This window comes from Callorhinus ursinus, unplaced genomic scaffold (genome assembly GCF_003265705.2).
Source record: "Callorhinus ursinus isolate GAN/ISIS: 27379988/994484 unplaced genomic scaffold, GSC_fseal_2.0 scaffold23, whole genome shotgun sequence".
NCBI classification, from domain to species: domain Eukaryota; kingdom Metazoa; phylum Chordata; class Mammalia; order Carnivora; family Otariidae; genus Callorhinus; species Callorhinus ursinus.
The window spans coordinates 11390685-11402722 of NW_027397085.1; the positions used below are offsets into that span (position 1 = coordinate 11390685).

At 36.4% G+C, this 12038-nt stretch overlaps 1 protein-coding gene across 4 annotated transcripts in view; it reads left to right on the forward strand.

Moving 5' to 3' along the window:
* The window catches only part of CENPK (centromere protein K), a 63407-nt gene that overhangs the window by 13554 nt on the left and 37815 nt on the right, over positions 1-12038 (forward strand). For all 4 annotated transcript variants that reach the window (XM_025892784.2, XM_073905416.1, XM_073905415.1 and 1 more), the window contains exons 5-6: positions 2784-2856; positions 7997-8043. In XM_025892784.2, coding sequence (XP_025748569.1) covers positions 2784-2856; positions 7997-8043 — 120 coding nt within the window. The remainder of the gene's footprint in view (positions 1-2783; positions 2857-7996; positions 8044-12038) is intronic.

A 12038-nucleotide genomic window follows, 5' to 3' on the forward strand; every position in this document is an offset into this window, starting at 1 on the left:
GTATAGTTATATTCATGGCTAAGATATATTACATTAAAAGGATGCAGACTAAAATCAGCAAAGGGAAAAGGACCATGGGGTAAAGTCCACAGGATACCAGACACAAGCTTTCAGGAGTCTTCTCTTATCAGAATCATATAATATGGGGCGCCTGGGTGGCTCAGTCGTTAGGCGTCTGCCTTCGGCTCAGGTCATGATTCCAGGTCCTGGGATCGAGCCCTGCATCGGGCTCCCTGCTCTGCAGGAAGCCTGCTTCTCCCTCTCCCACTCCCACTGCTTGTATTCCCTCTCTCGCTGTGTCTCTCTCTGTCAAATAAATAAATAAAATCTTAAAAAAAAAAAAGAATCATATAATATGTGCTTAATTCCCTGAAGGATTTGTGACAGTGTGAAATGTTTTCTACCAGGGAACCTCATTAGAGATTCAATGACCAAGGTGTTTTGTGGGAGCTAGTCACATAGGCACCCTCTGGGTAGCAGTTATCAAAATACGAGACTTTCAGAAGGAAAGCAGGTGTTAAGCTTAAGTCATATTCTTTGCAAAAACAGTTAAGGCACAATCAGCTACTCTTAATAGGTTTTGGTGGGAACCATCTCAAAATACAAGTTCCCAGATGCCAGTGAAGGGCCAACCTTGAAAGCAGTCCTTTAAATGATCTCGGGCTTGCTTTGGTTACTCTTTTTTGCATACTTATTAACTTTAAAATTTCACTGTTAAAACTCAATCCATTTTTAAAGAAAGAAGTTAGATATTTTAAATTAGAAAATGGAAGGGATTCTCAAATTTCATATAAATCACTTTAGAAACATTGCTGTTGTTTTTTAGAAAGTATTGTTTAATTTTATGGCAAGGTCAGAAATAATTTGAGTGTTTGCCTTAGCTGGGCTTTGAGAAGGTAAGAGCTGTACTTCATCAACATAGTACAAAGTTGAACTGTATGAAATTGCTTTTTTTTTAAAGTTAAAAAATGAATGTTGGTTATTTGATGCATTTCAACCTAATATGTGCAGGAAAAGTGATACCAATTCCTTATCATTATGATAGTTTTGCCTACTTTAGATACATATTTATAAGAAATTATAAGAAAATAATGTTAAACTCCCTTTGGTAAAAATTTTAAAACCTGCAAATGAATTTTTATGTAATTATATAAAGCTTTCAAATATACTAGGTTTTCTTCCTCTTGACTATTCAATAGTGTTTTGATACAGAGCAGGGTCTCTGAACCACCTGCTCTGTATCATAAAAATTGGTTAAGGGGCACCTGGGTGGCTCAGTTGATTAAGCATCTGACTCTTGATTTCGGTTCAGGTCATGATCTCAGGATGGTGGGATTGAGCCCCACGTCGGGCTCCGTGCTCAGCTGGGAGTCTGCTTGTCTCTCTCCCTCTGCTTCTCCAGTTTGTGTGCGTGTGCGCTCTCTCAAATAAATAAATATAAATAAATGAATAAATAAATAAAATCTTTTTAAAAAATGGTTAAAAAGACAGTACTTGTTCTTTTAGTGTAAATATTTCAGTAATACCCATTGCATTTCTTAATCTGATTACCAATAAGAATTATATAGAGGTGATAAAAAATGTTCTGAAATTTAACTTTAAGCATACATAGACTTCAATTTAATAATCTAATCAGGCATCAGATTTATCACAGATATGTAATTATCAAAATTACAATGGTTGGAGCCACTTAATATCAGAAACATGTCATCTTAAACTGTTGTGTATTGGTTTTTATAAGTAGCCTGTGGAAGCAATCTCATTTTATAATTGTCTCTACATGTGTATTTAAAATTTGTTTTAATTAAGTAATCTCTGCTTAATGTGGAGCTTGAACTCACAACCCGAGATCAAGAGTGCATGCTCTACTGCCTGAGCCAGCCAGGTGCCCCTCTATGTTTGTATTTAAATTTATTTCTAGCAACCCAGCTAAAAGCAGTTGCTATTTTTCTGAAAGTGCATAGAGAAAAAAAGAATATCCTAAAAATAAATTTGTCTTTTTTTTTTTAAAGATTTTATTTATCTGACACAGAGAGACACAGTGAGAGAGGGAACACAAGCAGGAGGAGTGGGAGAGGGAGAAGCAGGCTTCCCGCAGAGCAGGGAGCCTGTTGCGGGGCTCGATCCCATGACCCTGGGATCATGACCTGAGCTGAAGACAGATGCTTAACGACTGAGCCACCCAGGTGCCCCTAAATTTGTCTTTTAAAGTAAACTGTACTCCCACTGTAGGGTTCAAACTCATGATCCCAAGATCAGGAGTTTCATGCTCTACTAACAGAGCTACCCAGGCTCCCCTAAAGCAAATTTGTCTGAAAACTGTTGGCAAGAAATAACATCTTATGTTTTTAAAGATTTTATTTTTGAGTAATCTTTACACCTAATGTGGTGTTTGAACTCACATTCCCAAGATCAAGAGTCACATGCTCCACTGACTGAGCTAGCCAGATACTCCTATATTTTTAAAGTAATATTAATTTAGCGAATAAAAGAAATATACTTAGGTCCTTTTATTTTAGGTTGAGTGGTAAAGTAGAATTGATCATTTTTTTAAGACTATATCACTGGTATAATAGGCAATTTATGAGCTATAATAATGGTTGAAAGCAGAATTCTGTTTGAAGTGATAATTTTTTATTCTTTGGATGCCTATTATATTAGCTATTTGTGTTAGGAACTTGTGTTAAAGTATATTAAGAATGTCTACACTTCCATCTATGAATATCTGTGAATATTCTGTAAAAAATGACTTTGTTTTATACTCTTGCTTTTTTTTTTTATAGCTGTCATTGTTAATTATGCAAGCGAAATGTTTGACTGCTGAACTCAATCAATGGCAGAAAGAAAGTCCTGGAAGTAAGGTTCTTATTTTCAGATTTATATTTTTGTAAACAAATTAGTGGCAAATTAATTTAATGATTACAAGAATTACAAGATCCATTTAGCCTTGTTGGAATTGCCTAAATTTTTCTTTCATTTATATATATATTATTTTGTGCTTATTTTATTATTATAGATGAATGTTTATGTGACATTATAATAATCTTAAATTATGGAGACCTTATTATATCCATCATTTGATCCTTATAGACACTGTCTTACCCGCTCAATAGAAACGGTAAATTGTGTCTTAATGAATGAAACTTACGTAATGGAGGACGCCTGGGTGGCTCAGTCGGTTGAGGGTCTTCCTTTGGCTCAGGTCATGATCCCAGGGTCCTGGGATGGAGCCCTGCATCAGCTCCCTGGCTCAGCAGGAGAGTCTGCTTTTCCCCTTCCCTCTGCCTCTTACCCTCCCGATTGTGCGCTCTCTCTCTCTCTCAAATAAATACAATCTTTAAAAAAAAGAAAAGAATGGGCGCCTGGGTGGCTCAGTTGTTAAGCGTCTGCCTTCAGCTCAGGTCATGATCCCAGGGTCCTGGGATCGAGTCCCACATCGGGCTCCCCGCTCAGCGGGAAGCCTGCTTCTCCATCTCCCACTCCCCCTGCTTGTGTTCCCTCTCTCACTGTCTCTCTCTCTCTCTCTCTCTCTGTCAATTAAATAAAATCTTTAAAAAAAAAGAAAGGAAAAACTTACCTAGTAGAGGAGAAAAGTTATTTTAGATACTTATTTACATAGGGACTACATAGATTGTATGTTGCCTCTTGACTTGTCCAGTGGGGTCCAGCTATATATTTGCCTTTTGTCAAGAAATAGAAAATGGCTTAAAAATCTGTAGTTAAAATACCCAGCTAGGAGATATTTTTCTATTATGAAAGCTTACTTTTTCTGTGCCATATATATGTGTGTATTTGGTATTTTATATGGACTGTAATTCTTTCTTTTAACATTTCCCTTCCTTTTCTTCTTTTTTTAAAAAAATATTTTATTTATTTATTTGACAGAGAGAGAGATAGCAAGAGCAGGAACACAAGCAGGGGGAGTGAGAGAGGGAGAAGCAGGTTTCCCGCCAAGCAGGGAGCATGATGTGGGACTCGATCCCAGGACCCTGGGATCATGACCTGAGTCAAAGGCAGACGCTTAACAACTGAGCCACCCAGGCACCCGTAACATTTCCTTTCTCTTTTCTCCTGCCCAGTTGCCTCCTTTCCTTTAGTTCTCCCCAGTTCCCATTTTAGTCTCCTTTGTAGATTTATTGCTCTCTAATCCCAAGTGTTGGGATTCTTCTATTCATTCTCTGTCTAGACAATTTCATCTGCATTCTTGATCTTCAATTCTTACTATATTCATCCCCATCACTGTTCCACACCTTCACTATCACGTGGTAGTTTTTAAAAAAATTTTAGTATTTCTCGTAGGTGTGTATATATATATATATATATATATATATACACACACACACACACACACACACACACACAGTTGTTACTTTAATTTGCATTAAACTATATATCCTGTTGCCTCCTCAGGATTATATTTAGCTTCTCAAAGGCTGCTCATACTATGCTGTCAAAATTTGCTGTTCTCTAGAGGACTGTGCTCAGCAATTTTTGCTTCCTACTCTATATGCTATTCTAGCATTATATTTTCTGCTTTTGTTTTTATATATTATATCTGCATTAATAACTTCTATATCAGTTTGCTAAGGCTGCTATAAAGTACCATGGACTGGGGTTCCTTAAACAACAGAAACTAATTTTTTCATAATTCTGGAGGCTAGAAGTTCACGATCAAGGTGTTCACAAGGTTGGTTTCTTCAGAAGCCTCTCTTATACCTTGCCATCTTCCCCCTTCGTCTTCACATAGTCACCCATCCATTTACTGATCTCTTTGTAAGAAGTCACCAGTCATAATGGAGTAGGGCCCATCCTAATGACCTCATTTTAACTTAATCACATCTTTAAGGACCCAGTTCCAAATATATGCACATTCTGAGGTGCTGGGGATTAGAACTTCAAAATATGAATTTGGGTGGGTAGGAGGGCACAATTTTTTCTTTTTTTTTAAAAGATTTATTTATTTGTCAGAGAGAGAGAATGAGAAAACACAGGGGGAGCGGCAGGCAGAGGGAAAAGCAGCCTCCCCACTGAGCAAGGAGCCCGATGTGGGACTCAATCCCAGGACCCTGGGATCATGACCTGAGCCAAAGGCAGGCGCATAACCGACGGAGCCACCCAGGCGTCCCAGGAGGACACGGTTTTCATGACTACTTCCAAATCTGTGTATCCAGGCCAGACTTTCTGCAATGTCATACTTATATATATATCTCTCCTTTTTCCAAAATATTCTACACATGCCTCAGATTTATGAATTGATCTCCATTCTCTGATCCATTGAATGAAATCTGTTTAATCAGCCATAAATTTAAGAGTCCTTCTAGATTCTTCCTTTTTCATATATTACATACAGACGGTCATTAATTATGAAGCCTTGCTGCCACACGTTTACTCTAGGCCTTCATCACCAATCCACTAGTTATAATAGACGTTTTACCTTTTGTTCAAGACTGTTTTTTATTAATAATAGAAATTTTCAAACTTGAAAGTTAAAGGTCCAACTTCATTCTTTTGCATGTGTATTATCTAGTTTTCCCATTACCATTTGTTGAGAAAATTGTTCTTTCCCCCATTGAGTTGTCTTGGCATCCCTGTCAAAAATCATTTGACCATATAGTGAGGATTAATTTCTGGGTTCTCTGTTCTCTTCTGTTGGTCTTTATGTCTGTCTTTATTGCCAGTAGAATACTTTTTTGATTATTGTAGCCTTGCAGTAAATTTTGAAATTAGGAAATATGAGACTGCCAACTTTTTTCTTCTTTTTCAAGATTATTTTGGCTCTTTGGGGTCCTTTGAGATTCCATGTGAATTTTATGGTGGGTTTTTCTATTTTATACAAAAATATTTTTGGAATTTTGATAGGGATTGCGTTGAAGCTATTGGTCACTTTGGGTAGTATTGATGTCTAATAATATTAAGTCATCTAATCCTTGAAGATGGGATGTTTTTCTACTTGTTGCTATCTGTAATTTCTTTCAGCATATAAATCTTTTGCCTCCTAGGTTAAATTTATTCCTAAGTATTTTATTCTTTTTGATGCTTTGTATCAGGGAATTTTCAGTTTTTATTTTTCTTATTATCATCATCTCTTATATACACATTTTGTACTGGTGACACCAAGCACACAGGCTGACCCATATGCCAAATACCCATTTTGCTTCAGGTTGCCAGTCCCATAGATTGCCACACTGAAAGGATTTAAAATATCTTTATGTTCTTAGAAGCTGCTATATTGTATGGGTTGAAATGATTATATGAATCAATACTGAACTGCTACTTGTGACCACACTGGTCAGGAGGAAGATTATTAACTTTATGCTCTTAGAATCCTTCTCATTGCCTTTGTTGAAATGATTTGGTAGCCATCCTGGGGATGCCAATAATCAGTTCTGATACGGGGCCTATGAAGCACATGTGGGAAGTTCTTTCCTGTCAGAAGACCCTCTAGAATAGTAGATAGATTAGAAAATTTCCGTAGCATATTATTTGATAAATTTTAAATAGTACTTTATTAGGAAAGGTAAGCTTAAAGTACAAAGGTTGAACTTTTCTAAGTATAAGGATTTAATTTTGCTATACAAAATTAAACTGAAACATTATACTCATAAACTGGCAAAAATTTTAGAAGAGTTTATATATTTTGCTGTTTCTTATTGCTAATAGAAATTTTTTAGAAAAGAATCTGGCACCCTATATTAAAATTAAAAATACACATTTCCTTCTATGAAATTCCATTTCTGGCAATTTATCCCAAAGAAATGAAAGCACTAGTACATAAAGACATAAATTAAAAAAATGCTTACTGCATCATTGTTTTTTGTGGCTAAAAATTAGGTACAAAGTTAAGTTCAGTCAGTACTGATATCACTCAATACACTATGATATATTTACCCTGTGGAATAATTTGAAGTGATTTAAAATTATGAATTAGACTTACACCACATGAATAGAAAGGATTTACATGGGGATTTTGCTGAGCAAAAATAAGAATAATGTAGGGGCGCCTGGGTGGCTCAGTCATCAAGCATTTGCCTTAGGCTCAGGTCATGATCCCAGGGTCCTGGGATCACGCCCCGCATCGGGCTCCCTGCTCTGCGGGAAGCCTGCTTCTCCCTCTCCCACTACCCCTGCTTCTTTTCCCTCTCTCGCTGTGTCTGTCTCTGTCAAATAAATAAATAAAATCTAAAAAAAAAAAGAATAATATATATGATACTCCATTCTTGTAAAAGCAACAATAACAAATGAATAACTCTTGCATGTATATGTACAGATGATGTACATGTACATATGCATAGGATCATATAATTAGATATTTAAGGACACAGTATAGATTATTAATTTTATTTTTGAGAGATTGAAAAACAAAACAGAAGGCACAAAATCCAAAAATGCATAAATGTCATGTTTGTCTAAAATTATATATAAGTTGATTATATATGTAAAGATGTTAAATAAGAAAATTGAGGTATCTTAAAAACCACAAAATCAGGGGTGCCTGGGTGGCTCAGTCGTTAAGTGTCTGCCTTCAGCTCAGGTCATGATCCCAGGGTCCTGGGATTGAGCCCTGCATCAGGCTCCCTGCTCAGCAGGAAGCCTGCTTCTCCCTCTGCCACTCCCCCTGCTTGTGTTCCCTCTCTCGCTGTGTCTCTGTCTGTCAAATTAATAAATAAAATCTTTAAAAAACCAGCCAACCAACCGGCCAAAAAACCCACAAAATCAAATTCTTTATTTTTGAGATTTTTTTTTTTTAAAGATTTTATTTGTTTATTTTGACAGAGAGAGAGAGATAGTGAGTGAGGGAACAGAAGCGGGGGGAGTGGGAGAGGGAGAAGCAGGCTTCCCGCGGAGCAGGGAGCCTGATGCAGGGCTCTATCCCAGGACCCTGGGATCATGACCTGAGCTGAAGGCAGACGCTTAACAACTGAGCCACTCAGGCGCCCCTATTTTTGAGATTTAACTAAGGATATATGTATAATTTTGGTTTGTTTTGTTTCTGCAGTAATTCCACTGAATGAAGAAGTTCTTGTAACATTAGGAAAGGAAGAGGTAAGTCACTTAATAAATCTGTAGTAACCCTAATTAACCTATAAATAGAAGTGTTTGGGATTCATGAGATAAGTAGGATGAATCTACTTTAAAGCCATATTAATTTTTTTATTTTCATTTTATGTTTTATTGAATGGAATTTTTTAAATGACTTGAATTTCATTTCACCAATTTGTATATCAGAACTATTGTTAGTATTTAATGTAAACTTCATTCTTATATTTAATTTTCAGTTGATTAAACTCTTCATAATACAAGCAAAAACATTAAACATAGTTAAATGATCATAATTTACATCTGTTCTTCTCAAAACTTAACCTACATATCAATAAAGATATTTTTTTAACATGTAAGTCCATTAGGTCAAACAAGAATTGTAAACAAGGTTGTAATGCGTGGAAAGAAATAAGTATCTGTGTGTCAACAGACAGAGATAGGGATGAAAACATATCATCTGCCCTACAGAGTTGAAAAAAAGTCTTGGGATTTGAAGGAACCTGGTACTACAAAATCCAAGGTTCAAGTCTGAAGCTAAAAACAAGATTTCTTTAACAGCAGAGTGTAGACTGTTAGGCTTTATCTCTTCTAATTAGGCAGCTTTTTACCCCCATACTTGGAAACTGGAGGTATAGGATATGGAGAGATTAAACTGTTGAGGCTCTGGACCCAGAGATACCAGGTTGGGTGTTTAGTAGGGTTGGCATGCAGGTCAAAGGTCAGAAAGATCCAGTTAATATTGTATACTGTGTGGTGGAAGTACTAGCTCCTTTCCCTGCTCTTTCTCCAGAGGTCTTATAGTCTATTATAAAATAGCCTCAGAATGGAGATAAAACAGTCTTCTCTGGAAAATCTAAATGGCTTAAGAGAAAGATCTATAAGTGTTAATATATGGGGTTTCAGTGAAAAAGCAGGATTGGTATACATCAAAACATCCCATTCATAAACAGGGTTTTTAGTATTTTTGCGTTTTAAACATAAATGGCCAGCCAGTGGTCATTAGCGTTTGTGACTGCCTCCAAATAGAAAGACAGAAACCCACAATAACTGATAAAGATGAACCTTAAGGAAATAGAGACAATTCATGGAACAAAGAGAATTTAATAAACAATATCTTCAGAGGTGCCTGGGTGACTCAGTCGTTAAGCGTCTGCCTTTGGCTCAGGTCATGATCCCAGGGTCCTGGGATTGAGCCCCGCATCGGGCTCCCTGCTCCGCAGGAAGCCTGCTTCTCCCTCTCCCGCTCCCTCTGCTTGTGTTCCCTCTCTTGCTGTGTCTCTCTCTGTCAAATAAATAAATAAAATCTTTAAAAAAAAAAACCACAAACTATCTTCAGAGAGACAAAAAAAATTTGATTAAAAAATAACAGAGGCTCCTAGGTGGCTCAGTCAGTTAAGTGTCTGACTCTTGATTTCAGCTCTTATCATGATCTCAGGGTCATGAGATCTAGCCCCATGCTGGGCTCCTCACTCATTAGGAGAGTCGGCCTGAGAGTCTCTCTCTCTCCCTTTGCCCCTCCCCCTGCTTATGCATGTGCTCTCTCTCTCAAATCAATCAATCAATCTTTGAAAAAAAACATTAAAAGTAACAGAATGCCAACTTAATAAAAGTACTACTTCATACCCCCTAGCATGGCTATAATAAAAAAGACAGACAATAACAAGTAGTGATGAAGATATGGAGAAATTAGAACATTGATAAACTGCTAGTGGGAGTGTAAAATAGTGCAGCCACTTTGGAAAACAGTTTGGTAGCTCTTCAGAAGATAAAAGAGTTGCTATTTGAACCAGTAGTTTCACTCCCAGCTGTATACCCAAGAGAAATGAAAATAAGTGTGTGTCCACACAAAAACTTAAACATGAATGTTCATAGCAACATTTTTCTTAATGGCCAAAAATGGTAAACAACCTAAATATTCATCAGCTGTTGAATGGATAAATAAATTGTGATGTGTCTATACAGTGATGTATTATTGTCTAAAATAATGAAGTACCAATATGCCATAATATAGGTGTATTTTGAAAACATTATGCTAAATGAAAGAAGCCAGTCACAAAGGATTGCATATTATATTATTCCATTTATATGAAATGTCCATAATAGGCAAATCCATAGAGACAGAAAGTAGGTTGTTGCTTATTGATTAAGGCTGGGTGATTGGAGAGGAAATAATGAGTGACTGCTAAATGGAAACCTGCTAACAGGTTTCCTTTTGGGATGATGAAAATGTGCTAAAACAGATTGTGATTTTGCACAACTCTACAAGTACCGTAAAAATTATTGAATTATACACTTTCAATGCGTACTGTATGGTATGTGAAATATATCTCATTGAAGCTGTTATTTTAAAAAGGACCAATCAGAGAATAAGAGCCTTTCTAAATAAAAACATGATACCTGAAATAAACACGAAAATGTTGGTAATTATAGTCATGGAAATCTCCTACAGAGTAAGGATGGCAAAAAAAGGAAAATTGGAGTAACAGAAGATAGTAGAACTATAGTATCAACTCAGAAGTACAAAATACAACCAGTAGAAGTTCCAAATTTTTGAAAAATGCAAGGGAAGAAACAATAAATAATACGTGAAAATTTTCGCAGAATGAAAGATAAAGGTTCTTTTTTATATTGAAATGAGCCACCAAATTTTCAATATCATGAATTAAAAATGACATGACATAATGATCCACTGTAATTTTCCCTTTGGTAGCAGCCCTTAGCCTAGTAACTCTGGTTTGAACTGGCTGAAGTCCAAACGATGCAGTACCAGCATTGGCCTTAACATTTTCATTTTAACTATTTCAGATAAAAATAACAAAGAGGTTGAATATTTAGCTTGTTTCTTTCACAATATCATAAGTATTTCCTTATGCATCCAGTCAGCCAACTGTCTGAGAATTTTTTCTGTCATTTCTAAATTCCCAGACTACTTCTGCCTGTAATTATTGATCATGGTGCAACTGTTGTCTTCTCTCTTTTTTGACTGGGTAAACATCAGGCACCAGGTTCTTCATTCTCTACCCAATTATCCTTCTTTTCCCCACACAGTGTTTTCATTATGTTTTGGTGAGCCAGAGTCATAGCAAAATCCCACTTCCGAGGTCAGCTGTTGTCTGGTTTTTCCCTAAGACCACTCTCATTTCGTTGATGGGCTCACAGGAGTCTTCTGCTATTGTACTCATGGTTACAGTTTATTACAGTGAAGAAACACAGATTAAAATGAGCAAGGGAAAACACACATAGGCTAAGCTTATAGTAGTCCGTTCCCAGTGGAGTTGATAAATTTGTTTAATTCTCCTTGCAACTGAGTGCACAACATGTAAAGTGTTTTCAAATAGGGAAGTTCACCTGAGCCTTGCTGTGTAGAGTTTTTATCAGTAGTCAGTCACTATGCATAAGGGACCTCCTTGACTGACCCCGCCTATTCACACTCCAGCCCTCCAGAGCAAAATTGCATTCACCATAAATCACATAGTTAGAATAAACTCTCTAATCAAACTGGTGCCAAGTGTGGCTTGCACTCACAACACCAAGATCAAAAGTTGCATGCTCTACAGACTGAGCCATCCCAGCACCTCTATATAAACACTCCTATCAGGCAAAATATTCCAAGGCCTCAGAGCTTATCCTTTAGGAGTCCACAGGGGACCTGTCCTGAAGACAGGCCTTTTTTGGTAATGTGCAGTTTGTGCAACCTCTTTCTTGCACACTTATCTTTTTATTCTCTTAATAATATCTTTTTAAGTTCCCAGTTTGATTAACTCTGTTTTATCAAGTTTTTTTTTTTTTTTAAGGTTTGTGCTCAAATATAAGAAATATTTGTTCAACTTAAGGTCACAAAGATTTTCTTTTCTTTAAAAATTTCAAAGTTTCACATTTATGATCCAGTTTGAATTAATGTTTTTATATAGAATGAGTTATTGATAAAGCTGTATTTTCTTTCATATAAATACTAATTGTGGGTTTCCAGCACAAATAGTTGAAAAAAATTATTTTTT